The following is a 23,685-nucleotide window of genomic DNA, read 5'->3' as shown; positions in this document are numbered from 1 at the left end:
GTCTTCATCACTTTGTGCCCAAATCTGAAGACTCCAATGCAACAAAACGAGTAAGTTTAGATGACAACTTTTGCACAATATTCAACTTTTCTGGAGAAAATCATTCGGTGAAAATGCCTGATGTGGGTGTGCACAATTACATTGCATGCCTTTATGATGATCGGTGGTATTTTGGATTAGTTTTGTCACAACATGAAAATGGAGACGTTAAAATTAAATTTATGCATCCCCATGGGCCTGTTATATCTTTTCACTGGCCCCCAAAAGATGATGTTTGCTGGATTCCTATGAGTAACATAATTTCATGTGTAAACCCCTTCCCCCCCCCCCCTCCCAGTCACAAAAGCATCCGGAAGAATGTATTATTTTTCCGAAAAGGAAATAGGTTCAATCAATCTTCAGTGCAACAAGATGTTGAAACAAATGCAAGCTCAGAAATAAAATGTTGTTAGTGTTTTATTTAAGCATTTTCTGTAATTCCACTTCAGGACCTCTATGGTGTAAATAGTAAATGAACCATTTCAGGACTTTAAGATGATTTGGTAAATTCTTTTTTCGTTCACTGATTATATTCAATCTGTTGTATGTGATGAATATGTATAATTCATTAAACTCATAGTGAATAGCGATTTTCATCTTCTTTTGTGGGTTGGGAACCAGGGGGGGGGGGGAGGGGCACAAAAGCTACCTCATTGGAACCAGTGTTCCGTAAGCTTTACAACGAGGTATCATTCGCGTCTCTGTGACAATTAGGGAAGTCGCCAGGGTTGCCAACCTGAGGGTAGACCACAGTTCCTTCGTAAAATACATACAGGTTGACCATAGTATATACGAGGTTTCGAATTTTTATCTCGCAAGCTATTGCACCTAGGCCCTTTATTTTTTTATATGATTCCACCCAATGTCTGGTGTGTATGCGAGAATTATTTTTCCTGCGCATGACAATGAACAGTGTTGGCAGAGTTCGACAAAATATTTTTTGAAAAAAGCCATTTTTCTTCTTCTTCTTCTGTGGGTTGGAAACGAGGGGGCACAGAAGTTACCTTGTAGGAATCTGTGTTCCATAAGCTTTGTAACGAGATATGGTTCATGTCCCAGTGACAATTAGGGACAACGCTAGGGCTGCCAACGTGAAGGTCTACGATTTTCTTGAAATACCTGACCGTACTCTAAAGATAAATGGTTTAAAAATATTTGCAGTTAAAAACCCACAGTTTTTCTTTCATAACGCATTAGCTCATGCCTTTAGGCTTATAAATACATATAAAATACTTTGGTTTATGTAGTGCCTTTAAGTTTTTACTGTATTTTAAAATTTTATGTTTTTTCTTTAAAAAAAATCGTAATATCCAGTTTTGAGCTAATATTCACTACAACAATTCAAGTACAAGTAGCTGAATGTATTTTTACCTTATTCTGTATCTTATTGTGATCATTTTAGTGAAAAAATCATTGTGATATGATGAGAATTAACAAAGTTATGATCTTTTTAGTATATCAATGTCGTAATCTCTCTAACCCTCGGCAACAACAAAAACGTATATTTTACCAAACTAAAAAAATTTTTAACTAAAAAAGTATATAAGATATCAAATTAAAATTTGGTATGATCAATAAGGATGGCAAGTAGAGTAAACAGAAAAATCTTCATGCCATTCTGAGATCATGGGTTTCATGACCTGGATGAATTGACATGGACTGACCCTCATCACACACTGGCTGACCAATGATTACTGCAATGTATAAGCTGACAATAACCACATGGCCTCTTAATCCCTGCAATAAAGTCAGTCTGACATAACGATTAGAACAGGCACGTTCAAAAAGCAGGAACTATCTAAACCAAATCGCTGAATCAAAATAACGAATGAATTGCCTAAAAGAGACTTGCGTGAGCAATATGAGCATATGATATATCGAACCAGATTTGTAGGTGGGTCATTCCATGTGAAATCAACAAAGCCCACAACCCGACCATCTTAGATTTTTACCAAATTTTAGTATTTCGTAGGGATTGTCGAGATATGGAATTGTGCAAAGTTTTAGCTTCCTGTGTGACGAAGTTTCTGAATTATGGGGGCTCAAAAATACGAAAAAAATCGTCCACTTTGGTACATATACGAAACTTTCAGACAACACTGCTCTTGATCTAATTGGCGTAGAAAGCTAATTCTTGTTTTCTTTGAAAGAGCATAAAATAAGCTTTCGAACAATATATCGCATGCCTAGTTGGGGAAGAGTATATATTTAAGGTCACCCAGCATGACCTTTTGACCTTGAACTTTTGAGAATGCATATCTTCGATTTTTCTAAAACTCGCATGTAATTTACACAAGTTGTTTTTTTTAGTAACAATTTGTTTGTACCAGACAGTGTTTTAATATGTAAAGCAGTTTGCAACACTGCATTTAATGTAATAATAATAATAAAGCGACAGCTATCGTGTCCAAGCTGGAAAACCGTTTGCTTTTTTAAAAAATAACGCACCACGAAGCCACAGGATTGACGCTTCCGCTTCGTATTCCTTATTAGTGACATATTTTAAGGTCATATGTTTTATATTTTGCCTTGCCCAATCATATGATGGTTTTGGTGTTATCTGGTCACTATAAGGTCTTTTCAAACTTGCTCTTTCAAGTTCCCCGAATCCATCACACGTACTTTTTCCATGTGCGGCGGCAAAAAAACATTCAACAGGTACGGAAAAATCGCTTTAATGTATCTAATATTGATGAAATTCTTGTGATTTTTGTAATGAACTGCTGCTCCATCGGAGAAATAGAATAATTTTGTTAAATCTTTAGAACCGAATTTATCTCTCAGAAAGGAAATAAGTATTTTCTGCAATAGGTGCACTGAAATTTTATGTTTGAGACAGTCATATCCGACGATCATATTGTAAGTTATAACTATAGACGCCTGGGGATTTTTGGAGTATAAGCAAAAGAGTTGCTTGACGTTTTTTCAGTGGAAACCTTGTGACGCTTCTAGGAAAACGAACGAATAATTTTCTGCAAAATCGGAAAGAACAATGCACTGTTTATCAAGGAGTTTTTCTTTCAGATCTTTAAGATATGAAGATTGTTGATGAGTAAGTTCATTTGCTTTACGAGCCATGTAGTTAGTGCAGTGAAATTCTTGCTGATATTTTCTGACAGGTCAACTTTTTGGAAGTACAGTTAGCAATTTTACTTGCACACTTCTATCCGCTGTTCGAATTTTTTCTTTCAACCGCATTATAATTTTGCTTCCCATACTCTGTAGAAATGTCTAATAATATTTTGATCTTTTGGGCTGCGGTTCAAAGATTCTAACGTTTTTTCACTGCTCAATATCACTATTTCCAGCATCGGACCTGATAATCATCACACACTCTGATATTACAGGAGTCGCACTCGCATCACAAGGTGTTGCTAGATTCTTACGACAGGAATTACAAATTTTAAATCCATCTTTTAGCGACGAACACTTTGAAATCATCCACGGCAACATATTTTTCAAATTTCTTTTGGCATTCCCATAACCTTCTATATTAAATGCAATGCAGCAAACTGTCTTCTTGAATCTTGACGATGACATTACTCTGATATAATAATTCGTTAAATATGATTGACCATTGGAACACTGACTTAACACACACCACAATCAAGCTTCTGTTTTCAAGTACAAAGTCAGCACTAGCACATAAACACTTCAATCGTACATTTGAACGTGTGGACTCAGTCCCCTATCAACACATTCCTCTACCTAACGTTTCCACACCTCTCAATCTTCCAAACCTTTCTGTAGGAAATAACTGCGCAATCTATCATGCTGTTGTACAATGCTACAGTTTTGCAAACTGCTTTACACATTAAAACTCTGTCTGGTACACACAAATTGTTACTAAAAAAATTTATTGAAAGTTCCCATTACTGTCTCAACTTCTATTTCCGTTATGTTATAGAGTAAGCTTGTGTGTAAATTATATGCAAGTTTTAGAAAAATCGAAGATACGCATCCTCAAAAGTTCAAGGTCAAAAGGTCATACTGGGTGACCTTAAATAGATATTCTTCCAAAATTAGGCATGTGATATATCGTTGAAAAGCTTATTTTATGTGAAACAAAACAAGAATCAGCTCTACGCCAATGAGATCAAGAGCAGTGTTGTTCGAAAGTTTCGTGTATGTACCAAAGTGGACGATTTTTTCGTATTTTTGAGCCCCCATAATTCAGAAACCTCGCCACACAGGAAGCTACAACTTTGCACAATTCCATATCTCGACAATCCCTACGAAATACTAAAATTTGGTAAAAATCTAAGATGGTCAGGTCAGAAATCCCTGTTTAATTTGTTGATTTCACATGGAATGACCCAGATTCATACTTGACGTACACCATTTATATGTATTCCATTCCTTGATACAGGTTTAGGGTAGCGTTTACAACGCCTGCTCCAGTTTGTATCCTTCCACAGACATGAGTCCGGGTTTAAAAGCTACTCATCCGAATTAGGGCTGGGTACCGGAAGTGGTAGTCTCGCCGTAATTTTTAATTCACTATAGCACAACCGAAGTATTCGTGATTAAGTTTCAACCTATTCCTACATCTTGTTTAAGAGTTGAGGTAAAAGACATCTCCATACAAATATATGTGAAATCAATTTCAAAATTTGAGGCAAAAAAAGGAAAAAAACAGCATTACACGTTACGCTCGGTTGAGAAGGTAGTTAATCTACTCTATCCTAACTAAAATTAACATCCCAGCCTCATTAATAAGGAAGCCGTGATATTCCTGCTATGTCAAAGCAGTATCTTAGGTAAGATCCGTATGGATAAAGCTGTCCGACAGGTAAGGTATCTACTATCCATTTCGTAAAGATAGGCCTCTGATTTCCCGGTGCTGCCCTGACGTTCTCAAAATTTATATTGCATTGTCTTACCTCGTTAAAATTGTTGGAATGTTGTCTTTTCAATACTTAAGACAAAAAATTTTCTTTGTACTGCGTAGTGAGAGGATAGGAATTAATGAAAAAGTGCGTATTTTATCGTACTTTTTTGTAGATTATGTATTGGAAACTAGATCACGTGAAATAATTTCCTGTGCATGATATGTAGGTGCAAATATTACCTGTAAGTTCTGAAAACTTGATTACTCAACACGTAGTAATTTTCTTGTTATTCAGTAAGAAGTGAGACATCATTATCTCAATTGTTGCGGTGTATTATCAATCTGAAAAAAAAAAAAAAAAAAATTAGAAAAATCGGCACGGTTCTAGAGCACAGGTCCCCTTTCCCATTTAGCTATAATAAAGGCACGAAACAACGTACTCTGCGGGGCTCTAATCCAGCTTAATTCGCCAACGCTCGCTCGGCAATACTGTGTAAATTAAATATTCAACTTTGGTACGGGAAAGAACCAACCTAGCTACTAACCTATACGGGGGAACCTGTGTTCTAGAACCTTCCCGAAAGATCTTAAAGTACCTTTTCCAACCAAACTATTTCGATTTGTTTTAAAAAGTAAACAGTAACAAATATGACATTCTGATTTTCCCTTCGCTATCGCAGTTTATACGGAGTGCTATGTTGCCACATTTTCCTGGCGCATATACACTCACATTCAGCTCGACGGGTATTTAAACTTGTCACGCACACTGTCCAGCACTTGCAGAAGTATTTTTAAAAGTTCGTATCTCTAGAGATTTTAAACAAATTTCTGAGAAATTAACAGGGTATACAGTAAACGAACCTATTGTTTAAAATTAGAAAAAACTATCTTGTTTGGGTTTATCTTGGTCCTCGAAAATTTGTTGTTTTTTGCCAGTTTTTTTCACTTACTGCACACAGTACAAAATACACTTGCAGCGAAACAAATACACTTACAAAGTTTATTATATGGTACAATCTTAGTTAATATGTAATATTGACTTTACATTTCACCGCAAATCTGTTTTCATACCTAGGAGTCCCGGTACTTCTCTTTAGTGTTGTACATTTCGAAGCATTTTCCCACGCAAAGTCCAACTTCATATATCAGACAATAAACGCTAATATTTCATTAAAAATTTCCTTTCACCGTGAGGATGCTACGTACTTTGTATCTCCTTTGTCCTACTCTATCAGGATTTGCGGATATTGAGGGAACTCTGTATTGGTAATAACCCCTTGCTAGGGCCTTTCTATTTCAAGTGTCCCCCTCCTGTCACTACTATCGATGTGTGTTTTCCCGCACCTTCTTCGAAAGAGGAGGGACAAGTTGCTGCGGCCGAGATCTTTCAATTGTTGGATGCGGAAGCATTGCCACAATGAATTATTTCACGGACTTCGCTGTACTCTGTCTTGTTAGCTATTCTAAGTAGCCTAAGATCTTCACTCGTCAAGACCAAATGACTGAATGGCAAATTGGCAACACAGCTCAGGTCATTCACTTCTTTTCCCTAAACAAAAGGAGGGTTTCATCCGTCAGAGGGTTGGCGGGGGTGAGACCGAAGTACAGTTCGCTTAGTTTCCGAGGGCACAGGTGGAATAGATGGGCTCTACCAGCCTTCCAACGGGAAAACTGAGATGGTTCCTGTATTTCAATGCCTGCTGAGTGCAGCAGTTTTTCTGCTACGTTGGCGTAACAAGTTCGAGGTGCGATATGTTTTCCTGCTTTTTTCCTGTGCAGTATGTGAGCATTGACATGTGACAAGTCAAACAGAGGAAACTGCTTCTTCCACCATTTGACAGACATACCAATAGCTCTTGCGTAGTTGATTTGTAAAAATCGCATAAAGCTGGCTTCCGTACAAGACACAGGTGAATAATTAATGTAAACATTTCTTGTTTTCGACTGAAGTAACACCCCTTTACTTAGAAAACAAAAATTTTTCTTTTAGTAATTTTTCTTTTTCTTAATCTGCTGTGTGCGTATTGATACATTTATTTTACTACTATTCCTGGCGGGAGCTAATATGGTTTCGATTCCACGTTAATCAAAAGCTCCACGTCTCATATAGCCCCGCTGCTGAACGGGCCGTTAAACTAAAGAATCAAGAACTTTGGGGGAGGGACGTGCTATAAAACTTAATCGGTGAAAACTGAAAGACTTTAATATTATCCATAAGTAGAAGCTTTGCTTTGTATATACTTAAACACAAACAAACTATTTGCTGAGCAAAACAATATATTCACATAAAAAACTACATGCGTGTTACAGTTTCGCCAACTAACATTTTGGCTTCATCAGACACTATCTAGTCTGAGTGTCTGATGAAGCCAAAATGTTAGTTGGCGAAACTGTAACACGCATGTAGTTTATGTGAATATATTGTTTTGCTCAGCAAATAGTTTGTTTGTGTGAAAGACTTTATATGGGGAATACTCCATATATTCAGTATTTGATCAATTCCCGGGACACGACTAAATAGGGATTTTGCATTTACTTGAATTTTATCGCTCCAATACATCAGAATTTGCCTTCGAGTAGGAACGACGCGTTTTTTTCTTTACCGGCACAACCTCAGGTTCACTTGAAACAGTTACTATCTTGTTCACTCCCCGATAAGTCATTGAGCACAGAATAATCAATGCTATTACTAACTCATGACCGTGTGAGTCGGAGTCCTTCATTAATTCTGCAATTTCATTATCGCTCAAATTTTTGCCTCTTCTTTCTGCAATACTGACGCTCGTAGAAGGAATATCCGTAATTTTTTTCAATCAAAAAGCGCGAGAAATATTCAGGAAAATATAAATGCACGTTTGTCCGTCTCGCTCGAATGAACACACATGATGTGAGTGCATGTGTAAATTTTTGACGCCTACGTACCGAGGGGAAGTGTTCAAAACGTAATCAGTGCGACGTGATTAGACGCAAAAACAGCCCTCTTCACTTACACATTGCATAATTTTCTTTCATTGAAAGAAAACAAAGGACTCATGTTTCTCTTACATTCGGCAGTGGAATTGATCGCAGAACAACTTGATTTAACACGTTATTAACGAGGATAAATTTCTTTTTTCCCTTTAACATATTCGTAAGCTGGGAAGTGTGTATACTGATAGATCTTGGTAGAAATGGAGCCATTGTTATTAAGTGTCTAGGAAAATAGCTGGAGCAACGATGAGTCAATAAGTGACGGAAGTGAATGAGGGCAGTAGATTAATATATTTTTGTATGCCTTACTTCGACATTTTATTTCGATTACATTGATATACGTACATGCATTATTATTTAAGATATTATGAAAGGTTATGAGATCTTAAGTACTTTTTTCCTATTACATTCTTACGAAGTAGGCTCCGCACTACAAGCTTCACCCTACCTTTATACCGGATAGATGAAGTTCGTCCTTTTTAGTGGCGACGTAGCACATGTTTGTAGGTGTTTTTTGTACTAGATTTTCTGCATGCTGTATTTATATCCATAAAGATTAAGTAAACGTTCTTAAGATTAATCTGCACCCAGCAATGAACAGCATGTTACATTACTAGATGTAATCAGCACGTCAAACTGAACTCGACTACATGTACAGGGTGTCTCAAAAGTCCCTTCACATAGGGTAACTCTGCTATCAGAGTTACAACAAAATGTAAGAGGAAAGACTATCTCTAAATATGTTTTCAATCTAAAGTGAAGTTTTTTAAATCGGACGAGCCATTTGGGCTGTATACTATTTATGCGCCCAATGTTAAATGAAAATGGAGCGTTGTCATTTATCTGGATCCAAAACATAAGTGATTGAAGTTACTGTTTGAAATGGAGCTGGCCATCAACTTGTTAGCAAAGACAGTAACTTTATTCACTTACGTAGTGGGTCCATGTAAATTGCAACGTCGCATTTTCATTTATCATTGGGTGCATAGAGAGTGTATAGTAAACGGCCGCGGCCGTTCTAATTAAAAAAAAAAAAAAAAAAATCATTAACTTTAGATTGAAAACATCAAATTTGGAGAGTGTTTTTCCTCTAAGTGTTACAATTTTTACTAATGGTACAGGATCTTGCACGAAGGAAGCTTGCTTCGAGAGTAGTTCTTGAAACATTGGTGTACGTTGTGTATTATTTTTAGTACTTAGTACATTTATTATTGTTGCTGATTCTGCCCAAACATTCATTGTTCAAATTGTGATTTGTTTAATATTTACCTCTTTTTTATATAGCACCTTTCATTGATCTACTTATGTTTATTTTTTACGTGTTCTCCCACATGTTCACGCATGCCGATAACTTACTTGGAATAGATGAAGATGAGAAAAGCTGCCAGAAAGTCTTCGAAAATAAGTTTTGATTACAGACAGTATATTAACACACTCAGAAATTCTTATAATGCTTTTACACAAAGAGATCTGTGGTTTCTGGGTGATCCTTCAATTTCCTACCTTTCTGTTCTGCACTGCTTCCTTAATCACAGAGGTTGAAAACAGGGGAGAAAATAATAAAGGCATCAGGGAAGTAAAAGGGACGGACTCACCAGGGTAGAAAAGTGCGAAAAGACACCTTGTCTATATTAAGCGCCATGTCAGAAAGCGTTTTATTTCAGACGAAATGACCATTTCGATAAATGTAAATTATTCAATTTGAAGTGACATTCCTCATAGTGTTAATTTTATTGAATGCTCCAATCGCCCCGTAGATCGGAAGACATCGATCTAGGGTCTGCGCGGAGCATATATTATACCAGGCTACCCGGGGTTGGTTGCATGGAAGAGAAATGTAATTGCTTGGGGTATGCCTAACAGTTAGCTGTAAGTGTTCTGAAATTGTACTAATCTGAAGATTTCATCTTTTACTTCGTCTTATACATTACCTACATTTCTTCTGTTAGTATGAAGCCTTTCGTGGCTTGAATTACTAATTATTATTCTATAATAGTTAGGAAATAATGGAGCGATAGAACCAGTATTGCTTAAAAAACATTTGAGGTAGTGGCTGAAAATACAAAGACATCCCACCTTACATCCTGGTAATAAATTAAAACACATACGTTATTAAAGATAAGCGAATCACTTCCTTCGTTAATTGCATCTTTTTTCGTTTTCGATTCCTGTCACTTTTTCTTGGGCCTTATTCAACAAGTTGTGATCGCTTGAGGATTGGATCGCTGTATAACACATTTTACACTTTGGTATACGAGTTCTGAAATACTCTTGCTAAACTATTTATATAGAGATTTTTTTTTTTTTTTTTCATAGCGAGTTATTTTTGAAAGTATTGAAGATTTTGACTATTCTTCTGCAAAGTCCGTTGATTAACGGTTTAACTCTGCATTTTGACTAAACCGTAATACTTTACGCAGATATTCTTTTAGACTGGTGGACAATTTAAGAAGAGAAGCGGAAATTCTTGATTGGTGGTCTAGCAAGGCGTAGTTGCCTGCCGACATAGGTGAATTACTATTTCTAGCATTTAATTCGGTATTTGTTCATTGCAACGTTCCCGCTACATTGCAAATTACCACGGGCGTCTCTGGCGGGGGGACGAGGGGGACGCGTCCCCCCAATATTTTGAAGTATAAAATATTCATTATTTTATTCTAATTTACTTTATTTACTAACGACAGAATAACATATAGATAATAATAATTATATTTATTTGGAATATCATATTCGGGCTGTGAAACGATTATAACAGAATTGATATACTTTAGGGGGTCCGTGAAGGTAAGCAGAAAGGTAACAAATGGAATCGAAGATAATAAAAAGGTTGGGTTAGGTAGTACCATTTAAATCACTTTTTTTTATGTCCCCCCCCCCCCTAAATTTTACATGCCAGAGACGCCAGTGCAAATTACATAAAATGTAGTTAATTATTAACTAAATCTGCAGACAATATAGTCACTGTTTAATGTAAAGGGAGTAGTTTGTGGCGGACTGCCTGCATTCAAGGGTAGCTCTTTAAATTTTAGTCCTTGAAGTGTTTCATTCATCATACGTTTTGTCAAATTGTAAGCAGATGATCAGAAATCAATTAAACTGAAAATAATGGTTACAAGAGTTCGTTTCAAGAGTTGTTAAGTGTAGCATAAAAGTAACTGTCAAAAAAGAAAGAAATACACAACCGAAGTTATTAACAGCTTACTCACATTGACCTCCACAGTAGCAAAGTGCCGTACAGAGCAATGGAGGCTTCAGCATTCTGAACATATCTTCTTACAGCAGCATTTAGCCAGTTCCAGTGTTACGATCTCTATCTATGTATCTATCTATATCTATATATCTATATATATATATATATATATACATACAAGTAGTCTGGTCTCTTAACAACAAAAACGGCTTGGATCGTGACAGACCGGACACAAGTATGAAACTTGGCAGACTGAAAGTACTTCGGTATTCAATTCGTTTTAGGGTCGGGTGCCAAAATTTTCTGGCCGCCATTTTGAAATATGCCGCCATATTGGATTTTATGTAATGTTCTCTTAAAAGATCATTATCTCGGTAACCAATGGTCCGATTTTGATGATTCTTTTTCTAAATTATAAGTTAAGCCCAAATTTAATCGATTATAACAGTAATAAAGACAAGAAAATGTGATAAAAACGAGAAAATTAGAAATATTTAAGATTTTATGAAACATATTTACATATGAATGAGTTTTTCTCCAAAATGGTCCATTTTATGAAAGCATGTACCCTATAACATTTCAAAGAGCATATAAAGAGCTTCAATTTGATGTATAATGCGTTAAAATGTGATGAAAAATAACAGAAATATAGTTAAATTAAGAAATCAGTACAATAGAATACAAAGAGTGTGCAGAGAGTCAACTAGACGAATCTTGATGTTATGTGATAACAAGCATCCTTGGAACCTGACAAATTAATATTTGTTCTCCACTTTTGTAAATTGTTATTCAGATCAATATTTTTTGTATTATTGCTATTGTTATTAAATGAACATTATACTGTTCATATAAATTATATTATGTAAAACACTAAAAAGCCATATCATAAATACGTCTTTGCATATATGCCAATTTTTAAATTTAACTCTTTCAAACATAATAAATAGCTACTGAAAAACTGAATATTCCAAATCAAAATGCTAAGAAAGTGACAATAATTGATAACATCGAATCGCCTATTCCACAAAGAAAAAATACTTGTTAGTCACATTGTGTTCATCACAGGAGCTTCCGCAGCAGTAAAGATCTTTATATTGAACACCATTCGTTGAACATACGCACTGTTTTGAGCAAAGAGGAAGAGCTTTGCAGCCATACTTTAGCAATTCTTTTGAATTTTTAGGAACTTTTGGTTTGGTCATCCATAAGGGCTTCCACGATCCACCTTCTTTCACCTAGTCGAAGTTTTCTGGACTTGAAAATATTCAGTAGTTCAGACTTGTTTGACGACAGTAAAAGTTTCTCGTGATCAATGATGATAGCCAACTACGATTTTCATGAGAAAAAAGTCTTGCAGATGACCCTCACGCGGTTTGCATGACATATACAGCTCACTGAACAAATTGTAATCATTTCTCACTTCATTTATCTTCTGTTAGGATGACCTCCTACCCTTCTTTAAGTTTTCTCAAGAAAAAACTATTCCTTTTTATAGGAGACTAAATTGATTTACTTCGTTTTACAAACACCGAGTCAACAAACTCTTCATATCGGTTTTTACCAATCACTTTCATTTCTGCAACAGTTTCTGAAGATTCTGTAAGGCATACGCATGTGGTGATAGATTCATTACCTGTTACGTATCTAAAATAGAATTTCCTGCAGCAGAAATTGTGTCATGCAATGTTTGACAAAGATTCTTAAAACTTACATCATTTCCAACATAATTTTCGTTAATTATTTCCTCAATGTGTGCAGCATCTTCAAATTCTTTTGTGTGTCTGCATAACTCAGGAGCAGTGAGCATCCATCGTTGAAAAGCACGTAGATTTTTAGTTAATGGCTCCACTGGAGTCTCTAACACTTCTGTTATTTTGGTCGAGCGGCATGAAACAAAACTTTTGGTTAGTCTTTGAAAACACCCAGTTCTCTTAAATTCTGCCATTCCTTCATTTAAACTCTTCATGTCCCTGAGGTGCACAGATAGAGGCAGAAGACGCTCCAACACAGTTGCATATAATAGGAAGTTACTTTGTCGGTGAGCTCTAACAAATATCAAAATTAGAAGTTCTAATTCCAGTTCAAGATCCCAATATGAAAACATAGATCTTTTCTATATCATTCCTTTTCGCCACTGTTGGAATTCTTGTTTACAGTTTTGGACTTTTGTTCTGTATGAAACTCTGTCATTTGAAGAAAGCCTAGAACTACAGCTGGTTTCTGCTGTGCTCTTCTGATTCTGGTTAGGTGTGAGCAGTCCAGGAATGAATCAGCTGACTCTGAACCTGCTACTCCAGCCTCAGCTAAGGACGATGTCCATCCAGTACCATTTAGTATGTGGCCTAACACTCTTCAAAGGGCCATTTCTATTTGTAGTCCACCAAACATAACGATACAACTTCTCCATAGTATGAATCGGACCATCTCCACTTTATTTGTTTTGCTATTGCAAAGAGAGGTTGGTCAAGGAAAATAATCTGTATTTGATTAAGATTACATCGATCAGTAATTTTCTTTATGATAAACATACCATGCTTCACCATTGAAAGAGACTCTGCTTTTCAGTAAAAATTGGCAACATGACGTTGGTACCTTTAGTAGAACGTACACTTCCTGATTGAGTCAAATGATACTCTGCCCACAAGCAGCTCCCGCCAAGTGAACTTTGTGGTGGACAAACACCGTGCTCGTGGGTTTTCTCGGGGTTCTCCCGTTTCCTCCCACTTTCTTCATTCCACCATTTTCATTCATCTCTCATTATCACCGTCTCCTTTAGCCTCACCGGCATAACCGTGGGACGTAAAACTTAAAGATTTCATTTCTGCCCACAAGCATTTATTTTCACCTAGCGAAGAATTTCTTTCAATCCACCGCCTCTCTGTCTAAAGTGCTTTTTCGAGCCCTGACAGTATTTGTTCTTGAACAGTAATAGGAACTTGAAGTTTGTCAAAATCACATGATGATTCTGATGGCACAATAACATAGATATCTGGTAATAAGTAATTTTATATTGATGAAGAAACTTCAATTCGCATTGGGGGTAAACCAAGGTTGGAATCAGAATGCAATTGGAATACGCTAATACTTGTTCCATGGAAAGATCCTGTCGAAGTAATTGATGATGTGTTGTGGTCTAAATTGTCCAATGCACCGATGGTGTACACATTAGTCATTAATGGAAAGGGGCATACAAGACCCTCTAATTTGTAACGTCTGCATGTCACTGCTGCTATTAGATCTTCAATTTGGATCACACGATTATATGTTAAAAAATTTCTAAGCTATGTAAATTACTGACGATCTTTTTTCTAGCAAGTAAGAGTGTGTATCTGTAAACCTACATACAGCGGGAGTGGCGGTTCATGAGATATGTTGTGCCTTTTTTTTCGTGGTTCTAATCTTCTGTTCTTAAAATTAAAATATATTATCTTATTGTTAGGTCAGTTTGAGAATATGTTATAGAATTTTTTCTATGTTAGTTCCATACAGCAGCAATTGAACGAAATTCTTTAGACTTTCTGGAACACAGTTTTCTGCAAAGTATCCTGAAAATGTTTAGCACTCTCAGTTTATCATATTTCTTTTTAAAAACTTTGAACACATTGAGAAGGCAAAAACCTCTCTCCATTTAATCGTTTAGACATGGAATCCTTGAGTTATTTCTAGCGTCCTTTCTTTAAATACCAATAACATATTTTGCCATCACTGTTTACTACAATCAGAAATAAAATGAACGAGAATTTTGTTCTTTAGTCTTGTTTTATTCACTGCTTTTGATAAACCTACCGCTCTCAACTTGTTTTCATATAGACTGTGCAGCTCTGACAAATTGAAAATGAAATGAACCTCTTCTATTTTACATTCCAAGTAATCTATGAGTTCAGCAAATACGCGAGATTCTAAAACATCATCATCTTGACTTTCGGTTTCATTTAAAGATCTGTTCTCCCTTTTCCAACTTCTGTACCTATTTTTATACATCCATAAGCACTGTACATGGTATGTAGCCTCCATTGCTACCAAGTCTCCTCCGGAAATTTTTGAAAGCAGAAATATATCCTGTAATTATTAAGCCATTTCCTTAAGATTTTTGTCAAACGTAAGTGACAGTTTCTTCTAATCCCTTTCCCAGAATTACAAAAAATATAAACCGGTGGAATTACGTTTACTCTACTTTCATTTCTCCTCTTACGCTTTGGTTCATTATTTTCTGTTGACATTTTGTTTTCTATTCTTTTGCGATTTCTCGTTTTAGTTTTGAGACAACAAACTTCAGTCTGTACTGTTCATGCCACTTCGTTGCATTGTCAATTAGTGTGTTTACTAATTCTTCTTTTCCAGTGACAAGTTTCACAGATTTCTTCTAAGTTATCGAAATCTTTATAGATCCTCAGGAATTCTGAACAAGAATCACCTAGAAAACACTTAATAAACATGTTATTTCATATACTGCAAGGAATGATATTTTTCAACTTAAAAGGCACAATACACTTTTAATGTGTTCAGTTACACTATAATAACCAATATTATGAAAAAAAGAAAGAGTTCATGTTTACATAGAACTGCTGCAATGAAAACTCCCATAACAATACTAAGTAATGATTAAACGTAGTTATTATTAAGTAATCATGACAAGAATAATAACTAGATAATTTAATGACAAAAATTTCTGCCCGACACCGCTAAATTTCACAAAGTTGACCGATTACGCAGTCTTCCTATTTGCATTGGGTTTGTTTTCAAGACTTATATTTCGACTATTTCTCATCGCATTTTAACGTATTATACACCAAATTAAAGCTCTTTTTATGCTCTTTCAAATGTTATAGGGTGCATGCTTTCATAAAATGGACCATTTTGGAGAAAAACTCATTCATATGTAAATATGTTTCATAAAATCTTAAATATTTCTATTTTTCACGTTTTTATCATATTACCTTGACTTTATTACTGTTATAATCAATTTAATTCGGGCTTAACTTATAATTTAGAAAAAGAATCATCAAAATCGGACCATTGGTTACCGAGATAATGATCTTTTAAGAGAACATTACATAAAATCCAATATGGCGGCATATTTCAAAATGGCGGCCAGAAAATTTTGGCACCCGACCCTAAAACGAATTGAATACCGAAGTACTTTCAGTCTGCCAAGTTTCATACTTGTGTCCGGTCTGTCACGATCCTATCCTTAACAGACCAGACTAAAGAGCAGGGTGGATTGATTTAAATCAAATTCCGAAATAAATTAATTTAAAGTGAAAATAAGTAAACTCCCGTTTCAGTTCTGTTATTTCGATTATGGAAGATAATAATCATAGTACAATGAGACTCAAATATATGTACAGCACAGTATGAAAACGAGTATCATGCAGAGAATGATTAGGGAAAATCCCACTTTGAACGGGTAACGGGAGAATCCTGCTTTCTTCTCTTTGTAACATAGGGTTTTTAAATCGTTAACTATTCGAACGGAGAAATCACCATGGACATTTAAGACAAAAATTATTTTGTGTCCACGTCTGTTTGTTTCTAGATAATAGGGGCGTATTTAGAGGGGCCCGATCCCCTTTCCGAAACAAAAAAATTAAAACTTTAGGCGAAATTTATGTACTAAATACATAGAAGTTCCTCGGGGTCGTAATACGGCAAATTTTGGATGCGTTAAAATATCGAATAATACTTTTGATAAAGTGGATTCTTTCAAATATCTAGGATCAGTATTAACAGACGAAAACGATATTTACGAAGAAATAAAATGTCGACTAAAAGCAAGGAATTCTTGTTATTATTCAGTTCAAAATCTCTTGTCACGAATTCTTTCCAGGAATTTGAAGATTAAGATATATATGACTGTTGTTCTCAGGGTGTCTACCAAGCAAGCATAATTAAATTCCTTGACTCTCCCTGACTGTCATTCTTTTTTTTCTTAGTGTAACTCACGAAAAGTAACTTATATTTAAATCATGAAAATGAAATCTTTCAGTTTTACGTCCCACGGTTATGCCGGTTAGGCTAAAGGAGACGGTGATGATGAGAGATGAATGAAATGAAAAAAGTGGGAGGAAACGGGAGAACCCCGAGAAAACCCACGAGCACGTTGTTTGTCCACCACAAAGTCCACACGGCGCGAGCTAGGATCGAACCAGGGACCCCAAGCACCGGAGGAGAATGCTCTACCAGTGAGCCAGCGCGCCCCCAACTTATATTTATTACCTGTAATTTATGACTATTTTAGTGACATTCCTTCATCCTTCACAGCCTGGGAAAGATTTTTCCCTCAAACAATGAAATTCCCTGACTTTTCCTGACCCTGCAAATTCCCTGACGTTGCCTGACTGGTAGACACCCTGGTTCTGTATGGTTGCGAAACATAGTCGCTTACTATGACGGAAGAACGTAGACTGAAAGTATTTGAGAACAAGATCCTAAGACGAATATTAAGACCCAAGAAGAACGGGAATGGCGGAAACTTCATAACTAGGAACTACATTTATACGGTTTAACAAACATTGTTAGGCTCATCAAGTCTAGGAGACTCAGGTGGGCAGGTCATGTAGAAAATAGGAACATTTTCAAATTCTTAACTAGAAGACCAATCGGCAAACGACCATTAGGAAGATCTAGGCGCAGATGGGATGACAATATTAAGATGAATCTCGCAGAAATAGGAATACAAAGTAGAAACTGGATCCAGTTGGCTAAGGATAGAAGTCAGTGGAGAGTTTTCGTGAACGGCATTGAACCTCCGGGTTCCATAGGCCATAGAGTTAATTAGTTAATTTTAGGCGAAATTTATGTACTTGACATGTATTTCGTGCCGCTGGCTATTTCCGATTTTCTAAAAATATACCCCTGCCAAATATCAGTAACTTTCGTGAAAAGAAAAGTTTCGTGTTGTTAAACCTTGCTGTACGTTTTTTCCTTAATGCTTAAGAAACATTGTTTGGGATTGAAATAGGTTAACGATTGGGGATTAATTCAAAATTAAACCAAAATACTTAGATGGCATAATTGTCATTTAATATTAATTCCTAATGTATTTTCTCCAGTTCGCGACTTGCGTTATACGAGGAGAAAGGTTTGATTTAAATAAAAAAAAATCAACAAAAATGATTTTTATTAAAAAAATCATGATTTTTTTTTTTTCCACCCTGCACAAGAGTGTATCCAAAAGTTCTAGGACTGAATCTCTAAAACGAAAGTTTCTTAGCTTTGAAATTAAATTCCTCCATCACCTTCACAGTACTACCCTTTTCCATTAATACAGCGGTCCCAGCGTTTCTGCCATGCTTGGAAGCATATGTTGTTCTTAGCCAAAAACTGCGCTACTTTAAAGAACCGGTGCGCAGGTGCATTATCGTGGTGGAGAATGTTTACCGCTATGCCATTTCTGTGGCCTTTTGCGATGCACATTTTCACGCAACCTTCTTAGGACATCACAGAAGTCTACATTGACCCGCTTCCATGTGGGACAAGTTCCCGGTGTACGATCCCTTCTTGGTCAAAGAAACGAATGAGCATCGTCTTCAATTTGCTTCTTTCCATGCGTGCTTTTTTTGGTCTTGGACAATCAGGACTTTGGATCGTAAGCATAAACGATGCTCTCATCGCCTGCAATGACGTTGACAAGGAGCGTGGGATCGTTTATCACAGCTTCCTTCAGTTTCTCACAGATCTGTACTCGATAGTTTCTTTGATCCTGGGTCAACACTCTCGGCACGAACTTCACTGCAATGCCATGCATGTTCAACTGTTCAGTGAGAATTCGCTGACAAGTTCCATACCCAATTCCAGCCTCTGCACAGATATCATGTATTTTACGTCGGCGATCCTTGTTCACAGCCGCCATCACGACTTCCACTTTTGAGAGGGTTGTTGCCGTGCACGGTCTACTCGATCGATCAGCAGCAGCAGTAGATGTTCTGCGTTTCTTGAAACGTCCAAACCACTCAAATGTACGGCTACGGCTCATGCACGAATCACCAAAAGCTGAATATTTCCCAAAACATTTGGCAGTAACTCGTAACCTGTTCTATCCAGAAATGCCTTTCTCACGTGTACCCCTGAATGATTTCTCGTATATATATTATTAGGAACGTTATTAACCATTTAATTTCGCTTCCAATGTTATCTTTAAGCTGCAGTTCTGGTGATATCTGTCTATTGTACATATTGCCGTTGTAGTGTATAGTCTGTTCGATCTTTTTAATGCTATGTTTTTCAAATTATTTTTTTACTCTGTTGTGTTTTTAGTTTCCATGTCTAATATTTTCATTTTAAATTTTTCTCAGACTATCAGCAAGAACAATAAGATGCTGCAGCATATTAACTACAGGGTGAGAGTCATCCTGCAGGACTCCAGAACCTTCATAGGAACATTTAAGGGTAAGTCGAAAACTTCTTGGCGTTGTGTAACATAATTGAATATAAATTAAATTCTCAGGAATTCTTTCTGGTAGTTTTGCTGAGACTTGCTTATTTTTTCAGTAGTTTTAGATTTCTTTTGTTCTTTCTTAACGTCACAATATGGATAGTCAAAACATACTTTAAATTCAGTATCTTGTTTCGCGTGAGCAGTTGGTCACAAGCTGGAAACCGAAGTGTAGAATTGTTTAAACATAGACGAGTTGATCCCTCTTCGGTGTTTAGTGGCTCTGGTACACTTGATTCTGGTGGGAGAGCCTTGCAATTTGAATGCAGTACGATGGTTTGGATTTCACCTTAAACTGTTGACTCACGCCTCACACAATCTCGATGCTGGAAAATAATACTAAATTCCGAACCAGCCAACAAAAGAAATGGGGGAAGAGGGACATAAAATAGTATTGATAAAATTACTAAAATTCTTATCTGATTTGACTAGCAGAGTCAGTGTCAGTTATTTCTTCAGTGTGATCGCCTTTCGTGTGAAGTTATACATTCCCAACACGTTAATATTTTATCGGGGTTTAAGGGGCCGCAGTATGGCATCTACTGTGTCGGAGCGCGAAGTGATTATTTCATCTGGAGGACATCAATTTCAGGGATGTAAATCTGGGACAGATGTTCGAATCCGTCCCATCATCATGAATGGTGATGAGCGTTGTTAGCAAGTCCCATCGCTTTTCCGTGCATACGGAACGAAAGTTATTTTGCAATGGCGTCGTTTATGACTATCCACTTGCCCAGCACGAAACCTCTTTGAACAAGGAAGCCAGGAAGGTGATAACTTCACTACCTTATTGGATTGCCGTTTCAAAGGTGGTTCAGCACATATTTGGCATGGAAATATTACAATACGAATAATGTTACAATACAAATACAAATAATCAAATTTACAATATCCGGTGAAATATTCATTGTATTTTGTTTTTAGGTAATTAATGGTTTATTTCTGTAGTGATCTGTGAATAAGAGGAACAATTGTAGAAATGTCTGGAAATATCTTTTCTACATGAGCTACAAAATGCGCAACTTTTATTTCGAAAATGCGACGAGACGCAAAATATGTAAAACGAAACGCGAAATTTTCAAATTCTTAGTGCGATCATCTCGTGCCCCTACTTATGGTTAATGGTACAACTCTAAATATATGTACATTTGGACCCAGTGTCGGGTGATTGCAGACGAAAAGCTGTGGTAGTACCCACCTGTATTACTCCGCTTAGAAAGTTCTGTAATAATGTAATAGTTCCAGAGTCATAATGGATAGTTTTATGTCGAAGCAGATGAAAATGTTAGGTAAAGTAAAGAATTTGAATACACATTGTCTGTAGCATTAGGGGAATATTGTTTAACATCCAGATGTAAATTAATGTTTGCTTGTGAATAAAATAAAAACTGATGGAATCAACTAATATCGTATAAGAAAACTGTATTATGCCTGCATAAGATGAAACTCTTTTATCTTAAGGTTCCGTGTGTCTCCCCTTTGAAATCTGTTTATATTTCCTATATTTAGCTCACTGAAACTACTGCGAAATAATTCTAAGTAAAGTAATTTCAATCAGCAAGTAGGTGAACTTTGCAGGTTTTTATCGTCCATCTTGTTTCGAGTACTTTAAATCTACACCAAAGTTGTGTAACATCATTAAGATCATTTGTTCAAATTGCAGTACTCAAATTCGAGTCTTGTTTAATGTTCAGTATGGATTTGGAATATTCAAAGATAGATTAATAACTAAGAAGAAAAAAATTTAGACTAATAACTAAGAAAAAGTAGTTTTATACCTGTTGTTTGAAGCTGCAATAGCGCCGTAGTAGTAGAAGATTCATCGAGCGAAATATAGGAAGTATAAACTAAGTTCCAAAGAGGACTAAAACATGCAAACTTGATATATTCATTTTAAGCAGTACATACATGTTGCGTAAAATGAAATCATTAACGTTTTGCATTGTGCCTGTTTTTCTCGGATACGTTCCAAGTATTTCCCGCTTGTCCATTTTATTGACAGAAAATTATTGTACTGCAGGAAAACAGTAAATTATAACAGAATTTTTAACATGCACTTATAACTTCGTATATTACGAGATTTGAACAGATCAGTTATGTGAGGGATTTTCTCAGACTAAAGAACTGATTATTTACCGTTTCTTGGGATAGTTACTTTTATGTATTTAATGTGGACAAGTATGTATGAGTTTTTTAGCGCTAGTTTGTTACCATACATTAGCACTAAAGAAAATAAAGAAAAGGCACCATAAAAGTATAATAGTGTCGCTTGAAGACAGCGCGCTTGTCATTAGCAGCAGATTACTTCATGTCCTTGAAAGCACTCGGCTGTTGCCACGTCACGCCAATAAACAAAAGCCGTACAGCCATAACTTATTGGAGAAATGCTAAAATTGCAACACAGCATTCTCTACGTGCTCCGAGGTCAGCGAGAGTAAACTAGTAGGTTAAGCCAAACCGGGAGTAACAGCGGCGGAAGTATAGTCTAATTATTAATAATGTGCTCTGTCATTTTCAGTTTTGCAGAATTTATTTATTAACTGAAAACCTCAGAACAATTTCTAGGTAGTATGTTGAAGGACGTATCACTAGTTTTAGTTGTATCGTGGTAACAACATTTGCATGCCATTTTAGTGTTGATAATGTTTTGTTTTTAAGTATCAATCGCAGAAAAGAAAATTACCTGTTGAAGTACTTCTATTCGCAGTGACAATGTATTGCTTTATGTAAACTATTACAGTTGAGTATTGTGTAGTTGTATGCATGATCATTAACAGCTGTTATAATGGTAAGAACCAGTTCATTGGTGAGAAGTGATGATACTGCGTGTCAGCAGAATGTTGATTTGTTGAAAATGCTTAAACTGATGTCACCACAATTGTTAACTAATTATAATTCTGTCTGCATGAAGCATATGAGGCAGTACCCAAAATACGTATTGTTGTCAGATTGGCAAGTAATTGAGAGGCTGGAAAGTAATTTACAGAGTTGAGTTTTTGAAGTTAAACTGTTAACTTCGTTACATTCATTGCACGTTTAAATTAGGAGGAAGATTTGTTTGTATATTGTAGTGAACATTCCTTTAATCACATGTATTTCTACAAGTTGCGCTTTCGTCAGAGGACTACAGGTCTTTAATATGTACACCTTGTCTCAAAAAGGTTGAGCGCATTCTTTACTGGTGTTTTGAGGCAATAATTTTCTAAGTCCAGCTTCGGGTATCTTCGGGAAAAAGTAAGCCAGGTTCGAACCTCCAAGCCAGCCTTTGCAATCGGGAAAAAGTTTGCAGATGTGTTTTTCTTCTTTTAAATATAATAAGACTTGTTACCAAGTGTTTAAAAAAGCAACATTGATTGAAATACTTAATGATACAATATTTCGAAACCTTTTTTTTTTTCAATGTCAGCACATGCTTGTTTGTCATTTAGCTCTCCATACGTAATGGAACATTTAAATACGTTAAAGAATCTTTCCATATGTAAAAGAATGCTCAAAGTTAAGAAATAGAACATAATTATCGCCTGAGTACTAAAATAAAAGTCAAAGTAGAACAGAAACAGCGTTTGTAATGGATAAGAATGTCATAATTATCTTGAGATCCGTTATACATCGCTAGAAGGTTGTGTTAGCTCATTGGTAAGCTGTCGGATTTCAAATTATGAGGTTGAGGGTTCGAATCCCGTCTAGGCTAATCCTTTTTTTAAAATTATATTTTCCGCAATGCATGAAAAATTATATAAAATAATTACATTAGAATACATAAGTTGTGTATATATAACATAATCATTGCAGAACATAGTAATTATTATGTTTAAAATATAACATCTGAGATAATTTTCACAGTAGGTCGGTATTATATATGAGGATGTAAATACAAATTAAGAAACTCGTTCAATAGCAATAAATAAATCATGTAGTGTATTTATTTGCAGCTATTTGTCATATAGAGGGTAATCTCAACATTCATAATACAGAATGTCATTTATGTTCTTGAAAAGTTATTCGATGCATAAACAGAAGGTATAAACAGAGAATCCAAAGTCGGAACGCTCGCAAAAAAATTCATGAACCCCAAAGGTCACGTGAGCAGACTGGAATTGTCCTTATGAAGCATGCCACAGCAGAAAGTCTTTACATAGATTTTCAATTCAATTCCTGATATATGCTTTTGCAATGTGGAGGTGGTGATGCCTTGAGTCGCCCTCTCTCGCTCGCTCGCTC

General features: G+C 36.0%; 1 protein-coding gene across 2 annotated transcripts in view; it reads left to right on the top strand.

Annotated features, from left to right (window-relative positions):
• The window catches only part of LOC145686496 (small nuclear ribonucleoprotein-associated protein B-like), a 125,521-nt gene that overhangs the window by 4,520 nt on the left and 97,316 nt on the right, over positions 1-23,685 (top strand). For both annotated transcript variants that reach the window (XM_081759884.1, XM_081759876.1), the window contains exon 2: positions 19,325-19,418. In XM_081759884.1, the coding sequence (XP_081616010.1) occupies positions 19,325-19,418 (94 nt within the window). The remainder of the gene's footprint in view (positions 1-19,324; positions 19,419-23,685) is intronic.

The sequence above is a fragment of the Thermobia domestica genome, chromosome 1 (assembly GCF_964235325.1).
Source record: "Thermobia domestica chromosome 1, izTheDome1.hap1.1, whole genome shotgun sequence".
In the NCBI taxonomy this organism is placed as follows: domain Eukaryota; kingdom Metazoa; phylum Arthropoda; class Insecta; order Zygentoma; family Lepismatidae; genus Thermobia; species Thermobia domestica.
This window is presented reverse-complemented; position numbering and strand designations above follow the sequence as displayed.